The sequence below is a fragment of the Indicator indicator genome, chromosome 26 (genome assembly GCF_027791375.1).
Source record: "Indicator indicator isolate 239-I01 chromosome 26, UM_Iind_1.1, whole genome shotgun sequence".
Lineage (NCBI taxonomy): Eukaryota > Metazoa > Chordata > Aves > Piciformes > Indicatoridae > Indicator > Indicator indicator.
In genome coordinates, this window is record NC_072035.1 from 3693738 (window position 1) to 3717980 (window position 24243).

General features: G+C 45.4%; 1 protein-coding gene across 1 annotated transcript in view; it reads right to left on the reverse strand.

Annotated features, from left to right (window-relative positions):
• Positions 1-24243, reverse strand: part of FBRSL1 (fibrosin like 1) — a 546528-nt gene that overhangs the window by 86201 nt on the left and 436084 nt on the right. The window contains exon 6 of the mRNA XM_054392510.1: positions 11618-11671. Coding sequence (XP_054248485.1) covers positions 11618-11671 — 54 coding nt within the window. The remainder of the gene's footprint in view (positions 1-11617; positions 11672-24243) is intronic.

The window sequence follows — 24243 nt, forward strand, 5'->3', positions numbered from 1 at the left end:
ATACTGCTTTGCATTTGGCTCCTCACAGCCCTGTTTAAAGCCTGGGAACCGGCCATATAGTTAAACTGCACAGATGTTCAACAATCTGTACTTGTGTTAATTACCCTAATGTGAGCAGAAACTCAACAGATTCCTGCTAATGAAGGAGAAAGTTTTCCAGTGTGACTACCGTATGTTTCATTGTCACTGTATTACCAAGCTTCTCCCCCTCCTTCCTCTGCCCCCCCCCAGTTCCTATTCTCTCCATCTCCTTTGCATTCACATCACCCTCCTACCTCAGCATGCATGAATTGGACCAACTAATGACTGTGTATTTGCAACATGGCAGACACCATTAGGCTCATCGGAGGTGCGGCTGCTGAATTTTAACAGGAGATTTTAAACAAGGTAAGGAAAACAGATTCATCATGCTCCTGGTTCCCTCATCCCCACCCATCTGCCATACTTCTGCCCTTGCCACTGCTCAAAAACACTTGCAAAGGGCAAACACACTTCCCCCTCTATAAAACACAGAAGCATACAAAGCAATGCAAATAGACGTTGCTGGGCAATTACTGGAGATGGAAGCTGGAGCATCGGGTGCATCTGGGAGGACAGCCTAACAAGACAGCTCAGAAGCACGGCTGGAGGAGAGAGCACACTGCTCTGCTCGGTGGGCAGGATGGCAGCCAACACAAGCTGTGGGAGAACCTGTCTGCTGCTCCCCTATCACAGAGTGAGAGCTGCTGGATTTCATGGTGGGACCCACAAGAGCAGCAGCTGTATGTTCAGCTGCACACAGGAGGGTAAGAGAGTGGCTTCTCAAGGGCATGACGGGAGAGAAGACAACGCTCACGCGCTTGGTGCTGCCAGTAGCAATGAACCACCACGGCTGCACAACTTAACCCGGCATTAAAACATACTCGACCTCCCAAGAACCGCTTCTCCCACTGAGGAGCTCGCTTTCTCTTCCAGCAGCTCTCTGCCCCCTCCCTGCTGCCAATCATCACCTCCAGCTACTTCTCTCAAAGCAATCTGCTTGGCAAGCAGAAAGCAAAGGGGGCCGGGTAAGGGCAACTGACTCTCACCCTGTCAAGCCCCAGATGACCTCTGAATGATACCAGCCCTGGCCTGTGCCAGAGTTCACATCTCCCAGGTGCCACCACTTCACAGTCAGGCCAGTCTTCACCAGCAAATCGTATTACAGTGACCCTCCTGGGAAGAAACGTTCTCTGGCCATGCTCAACTTGACTGGCAGGCTCCCCCCTACTGAGGAAGGAGGAGGGGAAGCAGCCAGCTTTGCTCATTTATTGCATCCATCCTGCTCGCTCAGGCTCCTTTGTCATCCACAGAGCCAACAACTTGCAAACTCAAGAGCTGGAGCAGCAGCTGCCTCTCTGGGGAACTTGGCCGTGCCACGGCTCGTTTCACACACACCGTTCCACACCTTCTGCTCGGGACAGGGCGCTCGCTCCCTGCTCTCCACCACAAAAGCTTGAGCTCCCTCTCAAAACCTTGCTCTTTATGAACTGAGGAAAGATGGGGTAGGAACATTATACAAAAAGGTGGGGAGGGGGATCCGGCATAACCCAGAAAGGGTTGAAAATTATTTAGAGAGCACTTGTCTCTTTTCTCCTACCTCTTCATCATTAGTACTGGAAGCAACACAGCTGTCTAATGGCAACTTCAGGCACCCATGGGCCAGTGAAGCGACATTTTCCACACTTAAATAACACTGAGCTGATTTAATTACTGCACTTAATAGTAACAAAAGATGTCTCAATTTAATCTTCAAACAGCCCTCCAAGATCAAAACACAGCTGGCTGGATAACAAGATGGCCTAGGCCAGCAAACAAGTAGGTCCAATTTGTTCAAGAGCTGCATCCACTCCTGGGTATGAAAGGCCAAGGAACACTTGTGTGTCGAACAAATCAAAGAAAGCAGCACTCTGGTCGCACCCCTCCCTCCCTGCCAGACTTTTGTTATACAGGAGGGGAAAAAAAAAAAAAAAAAGGCAGCTGATTCATGGGTAAAGAAATGCAACATGATAAAAGAACAAATGACAATGTTTGGGAGAAAAAGAAATGAAGTAAGAACCAAGACTTAATAGGTTTTGTTTTTATAATCCTTCAAGATGATTAGGAATGAATGAATCAGATTAACATCACATGGGGACAAAAGAAGGTCTCTAATGCTTTTGTTTTTCTTTCCATGCTGGACAGAAGGAGACAGCTCATTAAGGAAAGCCCTCAAGACAGAGCTACAGTGAGGAACAACCAAGTTGGTGGTGGTTTTTTTTTTTTTTTTTTAAATCTAACCCTGTCTGGTAGCTGTGTTTGAGCAAGAAAAAGTTGTGAAAAATTAACCATTTACTTCTAATGTCTTGTACGTGTCCATACTGGGGTTTGATTCTTACTTTTGCAAACTGTTCTAAGAAATCTCTCTCTCTTGTGCAGTTTTCAGCACACATTTTTGCTGACACCATGGTTGGGTGTCTCCAGGCATCTTCATGGAATTTTTAAGCTTTTGCACATTCCACTACAGCTTAACACAGAAAAGTTATAACCAATCTTCCAGCCACTGCAACTTTTCTTCAACCTTGTGAGTGGCAGAGAAGACTAAAAAATGTTTTTCTTGTACACAGTACGTAGCTTTCCAACTCTCCCTTCCAACTACTGATAGTAATGTGAAGGGCACACAGCCCACTTTTTGATCCAAGTTTTACTACTGTCAATTACAAACAAGTTCACTAGAAATCATTTTGCTGAGCTTTGTGGAATTACTTTGAATCAATAATGGTCTGTGGGATAGTTGCTGAAAGCTTTGAAGGCTTTTTCCTAAATCTTCTCTCTTGGTGACTCATCTCCCTTGACTGTGACATGATAGAGGCAAATGATGTCCATGTTCACAATGACAGTCAGACAAATCCAGTGGTTTGCTCAAATGCCCTGGCAGGCAGGAGACCTCTAACCAGAGATTTATATAGAATCATTGAAGTAGGAGGGACCTTTGAGAGGTCATCTGGCTCAACCTCCTTCTCAGAGAGGACTAACTTCTATGTTCAAGTGGGTTCCAAAGGGCCTTGGTTAGCTGAATCTACATACAAATTTTGAACTAATTCCCTTGATGTTTATTTAAGTACCCTCCCCTTTCCCAGTGACTTTGACCCCCTGGATAGACCTGTACTTTAAAACCCACATTATTTTGCAATAAACTAGTGAAGAAGTACCCACTGCTTCAATTTACAATACAGCCTCTGTACTGGTCTGTGCTCATGCTCAGACAAAGAAACTTCATACTTCAAACTAGCTGGGTTCAGACATAGGAATGGCAACTAGGAATAAAACTTCCCATCTCTAGAGGCCCAGTTGGTTTCATTTAAGCAGGGTTGGATTATTAGCTTAAAACCACTTTCCCCATCAGTTTAAATTCTAGATCAGTAACAAGAGATCTTAAGGAGGCACTCGCTGCTGAAGCTTGAGCAAGTTCATGTTTCCAGTTTGCATGTTTGTTTAAGTAAGTGACAAAGATGGGGGGACCAAAAGCAATGCCTTTAACGAGAATTCACAAGTGCAACCAACTAGAAAATCTCCTGCCTGCTTGTGAGGAGGGAGTCAGACTTTCTCAAAGACTGAAAGAAGGCTCTGCTCAATGCCCAGCAGTTCGTACAAAGCACCAAGTGTGAAATTCTGACCCCGCTGCAGTCAGTGGCAGAATTCCCATAGATTTGCTCAGGGCCAGGATGTTCAAACCTGTTCAGATAATTCATAAACCATCATTTCAAGGGCACACCTTTGCATGAGATTCCCAAGGGCCTTTTGAGTTTTGACTTAAATGCCTGGATTATTTTTACAATTCCAGTTATGGGTTCTTTGTTCTCAGGGAGTTAAGCAATACAAAGAACATGGTGAGAGAACAATGGAGGTATTACCATGCATGATTTGCCTTTAAAAAAAAAATCTCTTTCTTTTCATGAAGTTATAGATCCAATTTCAGTCTTTATTATCACTTTGTCATGTGAGAAAGTGGTTCTTAATTTTAATAAAGGAAGAGAGCTTCATATTTCAACAAGAGCTAAAATGCTTCCTTCAATACAGAAGGTGGAAAGCTCTTTTGCTAACAGCTACCACAGGCCAGATTCAGGGAGGGAAAGGAAAATAATCCATCCACACTGGGTAAATAAATCATGTCTGGGACATACCTAATGGTGGGCAGTAGCCCAAAGACATCTTGTCCGATGAGATCATTTCTGTCCCCTCCATTTTAAGGGAAATTAAGAGCTTGCTCTGCCAAGCACATAATAACATTTCACTTATCACCAAACTTGGGGTCCCAGTAAGTAAGTGTCCTATTGCAGTCTATGGTGCACCACCAGGCTAGCAGAAATCTTTCTACCAAGTTAACTGATCTGGAGAAAGAGCCATATGCAAAGCTTCAGAACCTTTCACTAAGATTTCAAAGTAATTTCCTTCCTCAAATCTACTTTGCCCTTAAAAAGGAATCTGTGGTATATTTAAGGAGGTTTTCATCTAAAATGCAACTGGATTCTATTTTACGTGAAGAACGACAAGTTTAATTCCTAAAAGTAAATAAGTGCCCTTAATTCACACATTTTGCCTTTGAAGAAATAGTATTAGAGGCTCTCCCACTCCCATTTCATGCTACTTATACATTTTAAAGCAGCCATGCTGGTTGTGTTTGGCTGGCCAAAGCTTCAGATCTGTTCCAGTTTGAAACGTGTTATGGAAATTCCTTTTTCCCCAAAGATGACCAATAGCCCTATTATTTTACAGCCTTTCCTATTACACTCTGTTTACACTAGTGCTGCAGCCATAATAGCAAAATCCATCTTTAAACATGGTCCTCAATGGTAAAGTAAACATAGTTTTGTAAAATTATTTTTAATATTGTTCCATCTTTCTCTGTTCTGGCAAAGCTAATAAAGTTATGTATAACCCAAGTACCAAGAATCTGCTTTATACATGGCCCATGTGGCAGGTGAAACAAAGATTTGATGCAACATGCAGTAAGTAGCTGATTTGAGGCACCTCTGCCTGAGCAGCTGCCCTGCAGCAGGAGCAGTGAAGGCCCTTACCTGCTGTCAGAGCCCATTTATTCAGTACGAACAAAAAGCAAAAGGACAGAAAGCAGATCACACACCACAGCTCTCTAATAGTCTTACTTTCTTTTAAAAGACCAAAAAAAAAAATAGTTTTATGGAGTGGAATATCATCTCCTCTGGTCCAGGTACCAACAAGCTCCTTTCAGCTGTGTGTGGTCTCTTCTTTCACTCCTTAATCTTGGCAAGTACCACACAACAAAACTGAAGGAAATAGAGAGCCCTTTGCAAAAGACCTAACTTGGGCTGCAGCTTCATGATCATCCAAACAGGACTAGCTACAGTGACAATATTCTCATTTTCCAATCAAAAACCTCAGGCACAGACAGATGAGCTGTCTTGCACAGCAGGGCTTCTGCCAGAGGAACACACACCACAGGTCTCCTGCCCGGGATGCCCCAGCCATGGGGGCACACTACTTGGACATTTCACAGAGCTGCAGGAGTGTTAAGAGGGACAATCTGGCCTGCAGTGCACGTTTGATTCATTGTTATTCATTCTCTACTCTGAACCTCAGTACAAGGAAATAAGTAACCCTAAGAAATTGGGAGCCATGTACAGAAGCAAGTCCTACTGAAATAGCAGTAACAAGAAAATCAGCAGGAGAACTCCTGACAAATTTCAAGTCAGATCCAGAGAGAGAAATGGAGAAGCCAAAGCAGTAGAAGTAACTAGCATTTACATCTTCCAACTCTCTTGCATCCCAGCAAAAGGATTTAGCTGTGATGAAATGGGCTGCATGATATGGAAGTGACATACAGTATATTTTTATGACTCTCTTCAGGTAGCAGAGCACAAAATCCCATCCCTTCTCTCTCCTTGGGCCACTCATCTTTTGCAGGTGATGGAAAGCCACTCTCCCAGCAAGTGGTCTGCCTCTTGCAGACCTTAATGCTTAATTGGCACCAATCAATTCCAATCTCAATGCTCAGTCTGCTGCTTCCTGGTCCTCCTTTCCACCCCATTCTATTTACACTGATTGCAGCCCAAGATCCTTGGATGTTACTAAATCCATCTTCAGAACCACCTAGGAAAAACAAAGAGGCAGCACCAGACGCTGCCCACTGTGGCCAGTTGATGCTATGCACACAGACCAGCCTAAAAACCATGTCAGCTCCACGTCTTGGTGCGTGTGCGCACGTGTGCACACACACATGCCTCCTATTTTAGTGTTTTGTTCAACTGGAATTAATCAGGAATGATAAACACTCTGTGTCTCCTGAAAGCAGCAGTGGGGGGATGAAATATGCCTCTTAAGCTTATCAGCTTCAGTGCCACTGAAGAGAAAGCTGGCTTCTAAGCCCAGGGATAATGGGCTGTCCTTTCAGGAAGGTATCAGAGGTCTCAGGAGAGGGAGACAGCACAATGGTGTGACCTTCAGCTAATAAAGCCCACCCTAGAGTCCAAAGAGCTTGGGGAATATTGACAAAAGTTCATATTTACAACAGCCTGGACGCTTTCCAGATACCATTACCAGTTTAGAGAGCTGCAGCCTCTGTATGTACACGCACAGGGGCTTTTTTTCTGCCTCCTCCTTTCTTTCTTTGTTCCCATGCTGGGGGGAAAAAAAAAGAAAAGCCAGAAAATGGCAATTCTTCTGCTAACAAGGCCCCACCAGCATCTATTTAATAAAGGGAGTTCTTTAAAATTTCAGTTTCAGCCTCAGCACTATCCTCTACTTGAAGGATGTTCAAGGCCTCTCACAAGGCTTCTCAGTGCATCATCATGCTCATCAGGAAGAAAGCATATGTGTTTTCGTGGAAAATCTGCTGATGTATTTATAATTCTTTAAACAAAAAGGCAGCCAACATATTGTAAAATGAGAAGGTTGTTTTGTGGGGTTTTTTTTGGTTTGCTGTTTTTCTTTCTTTCTTCCCCCCCCCCCTTTTTTTTTTTCAAGTAGGTCCTGGCAATCAAGGCAGCCCCAGTCAGAAATACAAACCCAAAGCTTTTTCAGGCAGAAACTGATCCCCCCCCAAGTCCTGCACTGCGGTTACCAAAATGACGTTTAGCCCATAACTAGAGAGCACAGGCATGACTGGAATACAAATAATAAATAATATTTTTTAAACTGTTCATACAGTGAAAAAAGCCAGTTTCAAAACACAAAAACTGTTTGAAGCAAAAGTTTCACTTTTCTGCCTCCTAAAGCAGTTCCAAAACAAATACATAAAAATAAAGGTTTGGAGGAAATCTGTTTTTAAGGGTAATTTCACTGAAATCAATATGCAATCTCAAAACATTGAATGGAAATAACATCTTCAGCATCAGAACTGTTTTGACCACACTTTTCGATCCAGCCATGCCAGTCTGGCATTTTTGTTTATCTGCCTCATAATTCATCTTTGCCACCCTGAAACTAATCTTGCTGGGATTCAAAAAGGATCCAAAACCTGGATGAGGTTAGGATTTCTCCCAACAGCATCTTCTAAAAGGTGCCTCTGTATTTTGGCGGTCTCATTTACCATGCTGGTATTTAATAGGCAGGAAGAAGGTTGAGCAGACCTCTGTAAAGACCACAAACGTCTTGCTTTTGCTTTCCAGTGAAGAACCAGTTTCCACCAAGAGATACAGTTACACAGGCTCACAAGCAGTTTTCTAATTTCCTAGAGTTTTGGCCCAAGCATGCATTTTGTCTGTTCTCCTTATCCCATCCAGCCACATGCACTGTCAAGAGAGTTCAGGTGATTGATTACAGCCTGTCTGAATTCAAAGTAGTCAGATTAGATATTAATGTTGTGCTTAATGTGCTCACACAAACAAGGTCATTGGTTGCATCAAAACTAATAGGAGATGACATGCAGTGGGACTGCATGGCCCAGGGGACTGGTAACAGGAGGAAAAGTCTTCAGTATGGCCACTATTTCAAAATCAAGTCTGATCCTACAGACACCCTACCCCTGTAACAACTGCTCAGCAACGCACCTGAGATCCAGTCAAAGCCTGAACCCAGGGTAGGAGCAGTTGGTCCTCCATAACCTCAGACAAAGGCACTGATATTGCCTCGACTGCAGTCAAATTTTGATCACTATCAAGATCAACTGCCCTCTGTCCTTGCTGCCAAATGTTGCTCCAAATTACGTTTGTCCTCCCTCTAGAGGTAAGCTAACAAAATCAATAGGCAGTACCGAATTTACGAGGTGGTGTGAAATACCAGAAACAAAATATAGAGTCTTAGGAAGTCAATAGTGCCATCAGAAAGAGGAAACTGGGTTCTCCTTGGAAAAATATCAACTTCTTCAGCAGTGGGGAAGTAACACAGAGCCACAGGATCCCGCAAGGAAGAGAAAGTTGAAAAAGTGAAGGGTATTGGGCTCCTCCAGCAGGAACCCACAGCTCTGCTTGGAAAGTGGGGTGAAATCCCCATTACCAGCTCACCTGAGGGCACGGGGATGGAGAGAGGAAGGCTGAAGCAAAGTAAAACACAGTTTTCCATGGATAATACAAAAAAAAAAAAAAAACCAAACTACAAATGACAGCATGAAATACTCTGAATTGGTTTCTAAGACCATCTCTCTACCACACTGTTTCACGGATGTGAGGTTATGTCTCCTGACTGCCACCAAGGCCCTAGCTAAATGCTTTTCATTGCCTAATCTTTAAAATAAAATTGTTTGATTTATAATAACAGTGAATTCCTATTGAGAAGCTCCAGCAATAACTGTGTCTGGTTGTAATTTTATACCTGTTTTCCATGGCAGAACCCCTTGGCTCTCAGGAAACCATGGGGTATTAACTGTACCTCAGAGAAAGAGGCAGATTCAGGACACGTCTTCTGCAATGGATGGACAACTGCTCTGAACTACGGCCCTCTTCATTTCCAAACCCCAAGCACTCAGAAAGTTTTGCTTTTTGGATATGATTTTAACAATGAATATTGGAGACAAAAGGCTGAAAAAACAAGCTCTGTCCTGAGGAAGCATGAATAATCCTACCTGTGCTGCCCTGGCTACATTCTCCTGCACCCTGCCTTTGAGCACTGAGAAACCTAAATGACCTAGTTCACGCTGCTGCATGACATGGTGCAAGACTTCTTCCTTGAGCATGAGGTAAAAAAAAAAATCCAGAGCCTGAAACTGCAAAGAATGAAGCCTTAATATCAGCCAAGCCAGTGACTGGATCTCAGAGGCCTGTTTCCCTCCAAATTTCTCCTTGCTGCCATGATGTGCTCACGCTGAAAATTTTCCTTTGAGCAAGTGCCTGACTAAAATACAGCACACCCTTACCATAAAGCCCTTTGTTAAAACATCTTTGCCATAAAGCTGCAAAACCTTGGCTCCCAAGTACATTAAATCCTTATAAACCTGCCTTCATTTTAACCATGCAGTATTTCAAGACACAAAGCGCTTCTTCCGTGAGATAGCACTTTAATGAGGAAAGGGCTAAAATATATAAACCAAACCTCATTATAGCATAATTTCTAGGAGACAAGCATGCTGTTATAAAAAGAAGCCATGGCAATTGCAATTCACATAGCTCGAAGATTTAATACTTTTGAAGAGCCGCTGCTACTTGGCGCCATTGGTGGAGTTTTGTTTTGAACGCAACAGAAAGCAACCAGAATTACAGGTCCACTGCCAGCCATATATTTTATATTCTGCAAATTGTTGCAAATGGGGGATTCAGCTCTACTGCATCCTCCCAAAATGTCATGTGGATTGGACAGTAAGGGACTGACTAAAAGTTACTGTGTATACCTTTACCTTTAAACCTCTGCATTCCTAAAAAGTTGTTGCTTTAAACGTGATGATGTAGCGCAGACGTGGCAAACTATCCAAAGGAGCTTGTTCATGTTAGTAATGAAGTCAAAGAAACCCACAAAAAGAAAAAAAACCAACCCAAACCCAAACCAAAACAACAACCTACTACAGGAAAAACCTGGGGTACTGAGAGAGAAATTAAAGTAATGGATATAATGCTGTTTAACACCACCTGTCAGATAATCCTGGGTAACTGGCACATCAAATGGACTGCAACGGCTTTCCAAAAATTACCACATTCAGTATTTTAAAATCTGAAACTTAGTTGCCTTCTTTAAAATGTCAAATGGAACAAACCCCTCAGATAGCCAGAAAAATGTTGCTGGAAAAACCTGTTCTCCCTAAGCACAGACTATCAATCTGTCAATGGAGTATCCTGAATTACACTGCTCTAGCAGACTTTTAAACTTAATCTAATTAAAAAGCCATTATTGGTTACAGTCATTCCACATTAGTCTTCCAGTTGCAACTTCTGAAATGAAAGCTTAGTAATGATTAGGTATTTACTACAATCAGTAGAGAAAAATACTTTAAGATGAGCATAAAGGTCACCAGAGAGACAATGTACTTTTTTTTTTTTGAGAGAAGAGAAACAAAACAAAAGAAAAATTAGCCCCACCCAAACCCCGACAACAGCAGGAGGATGCACTGCATGGTAGCTTTGACTTGAAGCACATAGAACACTGATTGATGGATACTGAAAGCAGAGACACCAGTGGAAAATTAAACCCAACCAAGCACCAAAATTGGGACGGTTCTTTTGTTCTCCTTGGTACTGCTTTAGAAAAGGATGCAAGAAGGGTCAGAACCGATGATCACTTTAGCTACTGGCACAGATCTGGGTCAACAGCAGGGTAAAAAGCTGACATGTAACTGATGCCTGTGACCTGGTTAGGATAGGCATTTCCTTTCCTCTATCTCTTTGTTGTAGCTTATAACAAATGAAATTCTGGATTTCTGATTACCAGAAGGTTTGATGCTCACTACATGGCTGCAGTGATGGGAGAAGCACTTCTGCTTGCAGTCCTCAAGAGAGGACACCTGAAGAGAACGTAACACACCAAGCCCTTTTCTAAATTAAAAAAAAAACAACAACAAAACAACAACAACAAAACCTCCTTGCCTTTGGGTCCTGTTTCTGAGATACTTTAAAAATGTTCATCTCTGATGTGGCTCTTCTTTCCATGTTTACAGTAAAAGGGTAACAGGCTCTTCCCTCACCATCATCACTCCCTCATAAGTCACAAGAGACTTTTCCAGTTCTTATCAACTTTGCCACGGGAGAAGACAACAGGATGGACAAGTCTGAGTCAGCGTGTCAGCACACAAATGATCACAGGATGTCTGGCAGTTAAGTAACCCAGCCTGGCACCTACCTTCCCTTAACTCAGCTTCTAGTTTAATATTTTTCTGCTTGGCTGTGCAACTACACCTCAAGGAAGAAGGCAGCTGCAAGCAAGTGCACTTGCTACTTCTGTTTTACAACCTTCCCACTTCTTTCCTTAGTAACAGAGGGCTTGGGGTGCTAGAAACAAGCCTTATCACAAATGTGTAATGAGACCCTGAGCTAACAGGTTAGCTGACATGGAACTGTTAACAGTGAATTGGCTTGGAGACAGTGGGAAAGAGAAAAAAAAAAAAGAAAAGAAAAAAGGAGACAGAGAGAGTGTGAGAGACAGAGACAGCAACCAATTCAGCTGCAAGAAACCAAGCTAAATCAGTCCCAAGTGCCCATGTTGGAGAGACTTGATCTCATACCTTGCTTGTTATCAAGGCACTCCTGATACGAGTCAGCTCCAGTTCCGTTGCGTTCTACAGACAAAACAAAAAGTTTCATTCATATCAAACATAAATATTAGAAACTTCTCAAATGGCAGCCTTGCTGGAGCAGCATGCTACGTGCAAACAGCGCTAGTGCTTTTGGAGGAGACGCTGGCTTGCTGACATAAACTGTGACTTGTTAGGAACAAGCTGCAATGAACTGCGCCAGCCCACAGTGAGATTGATTTTTGTCCTGAGCAGTAGGTCCAGGGTACTCTCCTCCCAGTCCTGCCCCTCTCTCTCCACACTCATGAAGGCACACAGGATGGGACTACAGCTGCAGCTGCTCTGAGTAAGTTCCGTAAGAACATGGAAGATGGAATACTTGGAGTTAAATCTATCATTACTCTGTCCACTCTAGGCCCTATGAAACCACCAGCAGATCCCAGACTACAGTCTGGAACAGACTTCTCTGTGCTCCATTTGGGTTTTGGCTGCTACATTGTATTAAGGGCAACTGAAAATACAAGAACATACTTTCCAAGTATTACGCTTCCATGGAAGCAGTGTTACTGTAGTTACCAGTAGGGTTATTTGATCCAGAGGGAGAGGAGTTGGTCTGTGCCATGAAAATGGGGAAGAAGCTGAAACCCCTCTGCTCATGCATGCTCCACACAGGGAAGAAACCAGACAGTTCCCAAACACAGGTGTAGTCCACACAAGTGGCATTTCACAGCCAGCATTGATATCACCTAACAAATCGCTTCATCTGCATTAGAGGTTCATCTAGATCTCATAGACTGCATGTAAAAATAGCTTAAACTGTTGGCTAGAAGAATCAGGTTACAATATGGCTTAGACCTCAAGAACAAACCAAAGAATGTTCCAGCATGGCTTCTGCTCCTGCTTTACAATTCTGTTCAACCACAAAGAAAGTCTGGACAGTCCTTGAGAAAAGAATATTAAATACATCTGTAACCCTGGTTAAACTAATGCTCTCTCAGCAGCTTACATGCATCTTACATGCTGTGCTAAGTACAAGGAACAAAGGTGCTGAGCTCTTTGTATACAAGAAGAGGCCTCAGAAAGTGAACATTTTGTACATCATGTACATCACACCTCTGAGAACATATATGATGCTAAAATCAGTCCTGTTGTGTAACTAACAAACCACTCAATCAGGTCACTTATGGCACACCCTCCTACCATACCAACTCCAGTGGCAATGGAGACAGTTCCTCTACCAGAGTAGTTCATCCATGTGGTGATCACAACTAATAAAAAACCACCACTGTGGGAGTGGGAATTACCATCCTATTGGGCTGAATTGGGTGAACCAGTTATTCAGTAAGAGTAGTTCAGTCTCACCATCAAGAGGACCAGCACAACTGCAATATGTTCATTAATTTCTAAAGATGTTATTCAGGACCCAAGGTTAGAAGTCTTGCTTGACAATACTGCGAATCCTTCCTCACAGGCATCTGTAAACAAGGTGTGCTTCTGCACCTCCAAAAAGTGTCTGGTCCCTGAATGTGATGGCTTTCAGACTTTCTTCATGTGTGGCAAATCCATTCCCACACAAACTGCCCTTCCATCTTTGCTCAGCCAACAGCTGGTGATGGCTCCTTGAACATAAGATGAGATCCAGATCAGAGTTAAAAGGATTCACATTTGGCAATAGTATTTAATGAACAAAAGAAGCAAAAATTAAAGTTGCCCCACTGTTTGTGTTGTGTAAATCCCAGATAACAGATCTTCTTCCTAATCCTAATGAGGCCTTCCTATTAAAATCTTTATTAGCTTTCAGCTCTGCAGATTGCCCAAAGGCTCATCAGTTTCCCTATCTCTCAGTACCAAGATCTGCTTTAACTTTTACAAATAGCTCTAAGATATTTCTCAGCTTATCAGCATTGCCAAGCAGTCTGTCTTATCATTACTATTGCAGATAAAATAAATGAGCTCAGGATGATATGAATAATGGCATTTTCTGTAGGCTGGTTTCCCATTACATTTTCAACAGATTGTAGATTTAAACTTCAGCACAAAAGGAAAAAAAAAAGAAGCAGAGGGGAAGGTGGCTTCCTCCCCCCATTTACCTTCACTGTCTCACAGCACAGCCTGCATTTTCAAGCTCACCTGATGTGAGCAAGTAATTAATTTTGAAAGGGAGCAGAAATACCTCAGCTCTGCTTTCTCTGAAGACCCTAAGCATAGTTACTTCTGGGATGTTTTTTCAGCTGCATTTGTTGGGAGAGAAGCAACGGCTAAATTGTGCTCTGCCTAATGAAGCCATCTTCATTAGTTTGCTCCTTTCCCTAGCAGACTAGGAATACCAGTCAGATTGGGAATTGAAATCATGAAAAGCAACAGAACTGCATTTGAATTAAAAGACGAGGGCTACAAAGGTCTCCGACGCCTGCTCCAGGCTGATTAGCACGAGGCACGTGTGGCACCGTTGCGGCACAGAGCGAATTTTACAGCCCACGCTGGCGGATGAAGGCAAAGCCTTCGCGGGAGACAAGGCAGCTGAAAGCCTAACACGTCTCTCCCTTTCTGTGACAGCGAGCAGGGAGGTCATGTTCTGGCAACCATTTTCTGCCTGGTTCCTGCAGCAATCACGACAGGGTTAAACACTTTTCCGCTCCCCCAAATTCCAAGCCCTGTCACTGTATCAAGGTTATCTATTATTGGCAGTGACAGGTGAAAATTAATCTCCTAATTATTTCTTGCTGCGTAATCTGCACTGAAGAAGTAACATAAAAGGATTACAGTACACCCTCTATGGAAGGCTTTGCTAGAGAGCCAATCATCCAGGGAGATGGAAGGTATGTGGTAAAGAGATAGTTATGATGGATTTCCAACCATTTTGAAGGCAGTCTATACTACAACTCTATAGCTTTGCAGTAAGGATCTACTTGCAGGTATCTTAACAGCCTAAATGCTTTTTATTGTTGCTTATTCCTTGGGGTAAAAAAAAAACCCAACCAACCAAGATTTATGCCCATTATGTCCCTGACTCTCCTTTGGTATAGGAGTTACTGCAGAAACAGTATCCACTGCAGAAACAGTATCCACACATAGATTTGTTTTTACCCTACCTCCCCTTAAGCATTAGAGCAGACAAGGCACCCAGCTTGCTTTTCCTCAGTGTTAGAAACTTTGTAGCCACTTTCACAGCAGTTTAACAATTTCTCCACAAGAACACTGGCTAGGCTGAGTACTGCCAAGATTAAAAATATATTAAGTTAAAGAAAAAAAAACCTCCTTCTGTAAATTCTTTACGCAAGCTAGAAATACCTTTGGTAACAACACAAACAGCCACCTTGAAATGCTCTCTTCATGTAAACTTCATCTAACTCTTCTACTACCCACCATTAAAAGTAAGGTTTATTTTTATAGTATTAGAGAGCAAACAGTGTATTTCTTTTGAACTTTTTCCAAGCAGCCATGTAAGCTACAAATGGATGTTTTGGAGAACCTATTTTTCTATATCCATGTTAGTAGCACTATGCTAGTTTAAGAGTACAAGAACCAACTATCACAGTTTGCCATTTCAGTTTAAAATGAAATTAGCTACCTTAAGAGCTGCTCTCATACTAAATCATGCCTGTGAGATGGTCAAAGCGGGGGGCACTACCTGCAAAACTCTGGACAGGGCAGCAGGGAAGACTGCCACTTCAGTGTCACCACCTGCAATCAAGCCCTTCCACCAGCATCAGCCATATATATTTTCAGTTTCATTGATGGTGACCTTTTGTACAGAGCACAGCAACATCACTAAGTCCTTTATGCAAACTCTCAGTGCTTTTTTATCCAGCACCATTTCCCACCTTTTTGGAAAGCCAAGCGCTGTCTCAAACTCTGGAAGCAACACACTGGTCCAGCAGCGAGTGGCCACCACTCTAGCTTGCATTTCCAATGACCAGGTGACTCAGAACAGATAACGGGACACAAAGCAAACCCGAGACACATAGCAAACCCATCAAGAAGACACTACAAGCGGGACCGTCCTAGGAAGCCCAGGCGCTCCCGAGCCCCTGCAGTGAGCGCCGGCAGCCACACGGTGGCACACAGAATACTACAAAAATCTCCTCAATGACATGGCTGAACAGGGGCCGGGACTTGAAATCAGGCATTGCACCTTTAACTTCCTAAAACCAGAGCTCTGCAAACCTGCCTCGATTACCAGAGCCACCATCAGGGGTCACTGCGTCACCTCGGCTGCTGGCATCTGCCTAAAGGCCATTTTCAGAGAAACCCACAAAGCTGGAACACATCTGTAACTCGAGGGACAAAAGCTGGACAAGCCATTTGAAAAATGGCTAGAACCACCAGCACTCAGATTTAAAATGAGCAACTCAAATGAAGCAAATTCCCCAACAGTGACAGAGGTGTTAAGATTGTTCACCTCTTTCCTCTGTTGGCTTTCACACCTCGGAGCCCGTGCGGCTCGGCGGTGGGTTCCTGGAGGATAACAGAGCCTGAAAAGAGCTGAAGGGCAGGTGAGTGGAAATGCATTATCCTCCTGTTTAAGGCAACTGCTGCTAAAAATGTAAGGCTGTATTTAAGTCACTTGTAACAAGCGCTTTCCTCTCCATCTGAAAGTCAGCTCCTAGGTGATCCTTAGGATCTTATAAGGGAGGACTCTGAGTGTTACTGAATCCACAGCATCAGGTATTAGACGTTTCTATACCTTTCATTTACACCAGCATCCCAATCAGGTCATTTGTGTTTACACCGCTAAGGCCAGAGATTTCCTTTTCCTTAAGACTTATTTTCAACAGATAAACAGAAATAATGTAATGAAGGCTAGAACAGAACTAAGCCCTTAATGGCTTACCCTTGCCATTAAATAAGGAAATTATTCACTAGCATCTCTCATTTTGTGAACGTTTTAATCTTACAGTACCTAATCACACAGTAGTTATGAGAACAAAAGAAATGTGTATAGAGGCAAAGCACTCACCTACTAACGTATCTGCACCACTTTTAACAAGCCTATTTTTCAGTAAAATGTTTTGCTTATGGAAATCTGAGGAACAAATTCCTATCCATAGGCATTTTCCCCAAATGCTCCATCACCAACCTCATTATGCGATACAGAAATTCTCTCAAGGGATATTATGTAATGGCAACCCCTCTTTCCCTCTCCCTAAGGAGTATATTTCTCATTACATCTCCTAGTAATTGATCAGTCTAGGAAATAATTTCTGGTAAAACCATATGTTTCTTTACCTAGTTTAGAATTACCATCCTTATTCAGAAGGATAAAAGACTGCAAGAAACCCAAAAATTTCCATTTCTGATGCAGAATGCCAATCCTGCTCAAACATGCTGTTAAGGGAAGAGCAACATATTCTTGTACCTGCCTGACTTCAGATCTTGAAAATTCATAAAGTCATTAAAATTAACCAGCTTACATTTCCTATTCTGATGATACAAGTGATTTTACTTGACTGCATTTTCTGTAAGGGCTTTAAAAAGACTGCTTCATATTCAAACATACCCAGACACCACAATCCCTAGTTATTATGGGTCACTCAACACAAGGATGCTGGGAAGTCAAAGGAGAAAAAAAAAAAAAAAAAAAGAACAACAACAAACCAAAACCAACAAAACAACAGAAAGAAAAGATTTAAGGCAGAAAATGCCATAGACATCTGTGCTTTCCAGAAGTAGCATACAGCACAGACTGGCTCACTGAGGAACGCAGCCCTTTTCATCACCACTTCTGTCAACACACCACCATGAAACAACCGAGCAGTTCTTAGTTTAAAAAATAACAGCAGCATACACTAATATTTGCACCCCTTACAGAAAGTTAACACTTCAAATTGCAACATTCTTGCAAAATAAATATCAAGTACTGCTACATATCTGTAGTTTGTGACTGGATTCCGAAGCTTACTGCAATCCCTTTTCTAACTTAAAAATACCAGAGCTACCCATGACACTGCTCTTTGGTTCATCCAGCACAGGCCATAAGGTCCAACAGATGATTGCATATCCTGATAGAGTAACACCAGGATCTAATTTGCTCCTTCATTTCTTTGAGAACAGACTGCCCTGCTCTGATAAACAAGGCTTAAGGTTTCATTCAGAATAACCCATCTTCCAAATAAAATTAAAACCATCACTCTGTACACTCACAGTGTCCAACTCAACACAACACTGCCTTCTCCTTGTTCTACAGCATTAATCCTCCCTGTAAAAAGAGAATCAGGCAGCTTAGGCTAGTGCCTTTTGGCTTTGGCACAGGGTGGTTTTAGGGAACTGTTGTCAGCAAAGAAGAGAATTCTTGAAGAGAGCATTAGAAGTCTGCCACTTGTAGGAAGTTAATGCTGTGTGTATAAATCAAGCAGCTCGTCCTTGTAAGTCTGTATGCGGGGAAAATCGGATTTATACATAAACATAAACCTCTGAAGTAAATTCTCATCAGGGACAACCAGAGATTTAACTCTCTAGGAAGAAGAATGGCAAGACTATTCTCCTGTAATACCTCAGCAGCCTTTTCCAGTTGAGCGAGGGTTTCCTTCAAGAATTGACAACGAAGTAAATAATTCCAGATCCTGTGGCACAGGGGAGACCAGTTAAGGACGATCTCTGAGACCCAAAGCAATCATTCAGAACAGTAACTTACATAACAAGAAATTATCTTTGTTACAAAATTAGGTTAAAAGGACCTTAGATACTGGAATGTTACAAAAAATCAGGACATGCCTTGAGAAGATTAGCTAGCGAGCAGCCTCCTGAGATAAATGCACAACCTCAAGATTTTACAAGCCTAAAAAACAGTTTAAATTCTGGAGAGACGTACAAGCTTTTACCATTTAAAAAGGTCCCCCTTTCCTTCCCTCTGCCCTTGCCTTATTCTTGAGCTCTTTTGCCAAGCCACCTTTAGTTAACCAGTGACCTGGAAATCCCACTTCGCCCCCCCTTTCCTTTTAAAATTTGTCAGTTTTAAACACACAAGGTTTAATTTCTTAATTGGATTAAATTTTTCTTTCAGTCTAAGCACAGGGGCACAGCAGCAGAGCGGGGAGTAGAACAACGTCTGGGCAGCCACCCGCACTCCGAGCCTGCCCAGCGCAAGCTGCCAGGCTCAGGGAAGCGGCCGGGTTATGGCTCAGGCCAAAACACACGGAAAAAAATTAAAAATCCACGAAGCCCGTTTAAAAACTTGTTATTCTTAGTGAGCAGAGGGGCTCTGGCCTGCACCGAAGGGGTTAACCACCGTCTACAGATTTTCAAGTTTGCCACCGTCTCTAATCGCCAACGATCCCAGACACACAGTCCTCAGCCTGCTCCAGCACCCGCCCTGCGAGAGCGCACCCGACAGAGCCGAAGCGCTGAAGGCGACCACGGGCGCGCCTACAAAGCCGGGCTGCGGGCGGCTGCCGGCTCTGACCGCCACGGTCACCCGCGGTGGGGGACAGCCCGGGGCCGCCCCGGCTCGGAGACTGCTCTCTGCGGCCCGATGAAGGCAGCGATTCAGTATTTATTTCCCTCCCTCCTGGAAGTGGGGGGTTGGGGGTGGGAAAAGGGATGCGGACGCACTAGAGGAATGTGCGAAATGGGGTGGAAAAAAAGCAGATCGGGAGCGCATCGCATCCCAGCAGCTCCTCGCTGCTACATCTCTCCTTTTTAAGAAATTTTTAATTATTTCATTTAAACACACCCAGTCTCCCATAAACCCCTTATCCACAATCCTGTACAGAGAGCTCCTTGGTTCGTCTCCGGGAACGGGCAACGACCGGTCCCTGCCTCTCCGCGCTTCGCCCCGCTGCATCCCAACACCCACTCGGCAAAAAGGGACACAACCACCCCCTGAAAAGCAAATGGGGCTGGGAAGGGGGGCCCAGCAGCGACTAAACCGCGCGGCCGGAAAAATCAAACCACCTTTTCGACTGCACCGAAAAGGCACACACCAAAAAAAAAAAAAAAAAAAAAAAAGAGAGAGACTAAGAAGAAACACATTGAAAAACCGCACGCACACAACCACCGCACCGGGCGGAAAGCACGGCGATTTCCTTCTCCCGTCTGACCGCAAAGCCGCCGAACTCCCCGGTTCCCGCGGCCAGGCTGAAAAGCACTTCTCGGCCGAGAACCGGGGGTCGGGGAGGGGCATCCCCGCGAGGGTTGTGGAGGGTCCCCGGCCCGGCGGGCGCGCGCCCGCCCACCCGCCCCGCCGCTACTTACCCCTGGGCGCGTAGACCATGGCGAGACCCGCCGGCGAGCCGAGCCCCCGACGGATAATCCACAAAGCGAAGCCGGGCGGCCCCGCGGGTGCGGCGCAGAGCCGATCAGGGCCCCCCCGCAGCGGCACAACGCGGCGTCCGGCCCGGAGCTGCTCCGGGGGTTCCGCCGGCTCCCGCCGCGGCGCCTCCGCCTCCTCCCGCCGCAGTCCTCCGCGGCTCGCTCCTTTTCCTCTGCTCTTTCTGGGGCGTGCAGGCAGCGCACCTCTTTTTCCTTCCTTTCTTTTCCCCACTCTCTTTCCCCCCCGCCTTGTTTCTATTTTTTTCTCCCCCCTGGCCGAACCCGGGGCTCAAAGTTTGCAGCCCCTCCGCTCTCCTCGGCAGGCTGCGTCCCCGCCGTCCGGTCAGCCTCGGAGCCGCCGCGCAGACGGCGCTACGGGTCCATCACCCGCGGGGCCGCGGCGGGGCGAAAAACACGCGAGGAGAGCGAAAAGCCCAGGAACACACCAAAAAAAGGCAAAACCCCCAAACAACCAACAGCAAAAAAACAAGCGACCCAGGCGGCTCCAGCCGGCATCCGAGGAGGGTGAAGGGGGTACAGCTCAGCCCCGCAGGCAGCACCAGCCCGGCCCCATCTAGCAGCTTCCCCCGGCGGCGGATTTCTTTTTCTCTTTCTTTTTGTGGTTCACGCCTCGGTAGCCATTATTCCCAAACATGGACCAGGACGAACCGCGCTGAAGCCCGCTCAGCTCCGCGGCGGCGGTGCCGCTCCTTGGGCGCTCCGCGGCGCGACTGCTCCGCGCGCCCGCCACCTCCCGCCCCGCGCCCGCCCGCCCGCCGCCAGGCGAGACCAATCCAGCCTCGAGACGCGGATCCCCGCGCCGCGCCGCGCGCTCCCGCCTGCCCCGCCCCGCCGCCGGGGTACGCGCCGCACCCGCCACCGCCGGGGCAGCGGGCGCGAGGCGGCGCGCCACACGGGTGCGCGCAGGCAGACAGCCGTGTGTCCGTGTGCGCGCGCGCGTGTGTCCGTGTGCGTGCATCTCTGTGTGTGCACGGTGTCTGTGTGTGCGTATGTGTGTCCCTCTGTGTGTGTCCATGCATCTGTGCATGTGTCTGTGTGTGCATACATGTGCATGTGCCGGTGTGTCCGTGTTCATGTGTGTGCATGTGTGTGCACATGTTCATGTGTATGTGTGTGCATGTGGCGGCATGTCTGTGTTCCTTTGTGTATGTGCATGCCTGTACACATGTGTGCACGTGCATGTTTGTGTATGTGTGCCCATGTTGCTGTGTGCAGGAGCTGTGCAAGCACAGCCCAAAGCCATGCACGCAGGGTGTGTTTGTGCGTGGCCTTCTGTCTGTCCGCTCTGTGCATGGCTGTGCAATCCATGTGTGTGCAGTCTGTGTGTGCACCCTGTCTATGTACAAGTTGTGTGGTATGTGTGGTGTCTGTGTGCAGTCTGTGCATGGGCTGTGTCTGTGGGAACAGTCACTGTGCCTGTGGTTGGTGTCTCCAGCGCGTGTGCACATGGCCTGTGTGGTGCACAGCATCTGCATATGCACAGCCTGTGCCAAGGTGTCTCTGTTGTGCACACACATGGTGTGCACACGCATGTGTGTGGGTTGTGTGGATGTGGGCCCTGTGTCTGTGCACAGGCGGTGTTGGGTGTTCACGGTAGCAGCGTGTGTGTGCAGGGTGTGTGGTCTCTGCACGGTGTGTGCACAGTGTGTGTCAGAGGGTGCGTGGGGTGTGTCAGTGCCCTCTGAACACACGGACATGTGTGCGTGTGTACATGTGGTCTGTATGTGTGTGCACATGTCCTTCCCCACCCCGCTCCTTTGACAGGCTGAGGTTGGACTCCTTTTCCTCTATTTTCCATGCTAGTGGCAGCCTCCTGTGTCTCTCAGATGCATTCAGACCCTCAGGGGATTTGGATGTGGGCAGAGGGAGAGGAGAAAAGCAAAGGAAATGTTTAATTGTGATTAACCTTCACATTGCAAAACAGTTGTTAGTAGGTATATTTAACATATAATTATATTGCAGTGATTCATAGGTGCTTTAATAAATGGCTAATCAATGGCCACGGGGCCCGAGGATCCACACTGCCTGACACGCCTGGTTAGTGCCTGCTGCAGTCAGCCTGATTCATGGGGACAGGGAGAGCCCCTTGCTGGCCCCGCCCCGGCCAGCAGCCCCGCCGTGCACTCGCCATGCAGCGAGCACCCCGTTCTGCACTGCTTGCACTTGCACAGCTGCTCCGCAGCCTTCAGGGTGTCTACACCTAGCCCCAGTGCTGTGACTGCCTCTTGGGTACAGGAACAGAACAGCCTGAGAGCAGTTTCCAGCTGGCCTTGAGAAATTATCTGAAAATCTTCAGGGAGAAAGGCAGTAAACATCTGTATACTATTAAATCCATTAGATGTGTTCATTATTTTATATTGATTGGTATATCACTACACAAAGTTAATATATTATGATTATTAGTATATTGTTAAATCATTAAAGATGACAGCAGACACAATAAATAATTTCCAGGAGATCTCTGCTGACATTTAGAAATTGATGGGTATGTTTTTCCTCTTGCATCCTGGCTGACTGCAGGACTGCAGCGACGCTCTGGCTGCTCTGACTGATCTCCTTCCCCTGCTTTCTTTTGCAAGTAAAGACAGCTGAAGGAGCCTGCTCCACCATGCCCAAGTTTGCATTTTAGAAGATGAAGCTGAAATAATACAAGCCCCAAAGAAACCTGTCGGGTGAGGATATTCAAACCACTTGCATGAAGTGGGGAGCCACAAGGATTTACACCAGAGGCCATATCTTGGTGTTGTTGAGGGAGAAGAACACCCTCTTGCAACACCAACAGGATTTTCATCTGAAAATGCAAGGATGGAGCTGCCCCCTCCCTCCAGCAGCACTGCACCCACTTCCTGCAAGTACTTATCCCTGGCGAGCTCTCCTCACTGTGGAGCACAGGAGCAAAATCTTCTCCAAACTCTCAAGCCCAGACTCCAGGTCACTGGGGTTTGTGGATTTATGGCACAGCTCCTCATGAAACAGCAGATGTTGGAGTGTGCACACATCTGTATCTTTACAGCAGGGGAGCTGGATGCCAATCAGGGTTAATTTGGGATAAATTTACAAGAGCGCACAGCGTGACCCAAGGTACCTCTTTATAGGCCTACTACAGGCCTGCTAAATACATTGGCTGGCTACTACACATTAAAGCCACATGAGCTTGTATGTTCAAAATGAATTTTACAGGAAGAGACAGGGATAGAAAAAGGAGAAGAGCCTGTGTCACAAACAACATCCAGATGTGAAAACACTGTAAATACAAACATCAAAAGGCTCACTCCTCCATGTTTTGCAAAGACAACATTGGAGAAAGGGCTTGCTGCATATAAACAAATATTCTTGGCAAGGAAGCCAAGGAGCCTGCTGTCCCCAGTGAATGGCAAACTCTTGTGGATTCGAGCAGGAATTAGTCATTCATCAAGGCAAAGTGGCAGCAACTCTCCTGCCATCCTCTAGATGGTCCAACCTTGGATCAGGGGCAATGAAATGGGATGGAAGGGGAGGTCTTTTCCCAAGAAGACCGGAAGTTTAATAACTGAAATCTGAAAACTGCACACGAGAAAGCATGTGAATATTTAGATAAAGTCTCTAGAGCTATGACATACTTCTTATTAGAACCGGTATCACTCAGGGATGGCTCTTAAGCCTTGCTAGTTGCAGGAAGTAACTGCATAAATAGGTGCCTTTTAAAGCCTTGATGTTTGCTGCAGTGAAGATATGACTGGAATGACAGCCTAAAAAATCCAGGCTATCTGGTAGCCACTCAGTAAACTTGTGTTAAGAAGATGTGGCAGATGAAAGGCCATTGCCCTGGAAGGGCTCTGAAGAGCTCAAATGGACCTGCAGAAGACGATGAACCAGTAGCAAGTCACTGGGAGTGAAGGACAGGTGTGTCTGGAGCCAAGGACTCACTTGTCACATTGTCCTTTCCTTTCCTTCCTTCCTTATCTCCTACTACAGCCAGACACAATGAGGACAAAGCTGTCTTAAAGCAGGACAGAAGAAACCTGAAGTAGTATCAGTGTCAGAGGAAACCACTTAACACCCTTCGAGAACGGCAGGGATGGGTAAGCAGTGCAATCTCAGATGTTTATTTAGCATTCACAGTTCAGCCCTTGAATGTGCAAACCAAGATGACACCATTGAGTGTTACTTGATTGAACTTTCCTCTTGGAGCAGTGTGGCCAGGCACTGGGCTGATGCAATGTGAAAGTGAAGCTCAGATGGGGTTTATTCTTGTTTTCTCATATTTTCAAGATGATATCTGACCACCAACACCTTACAGACATCATAAGCAGACCGCATGAGGGACTCCATACTGAGCTTGTGCTAATCTCTTGAAGGTCCTGGGA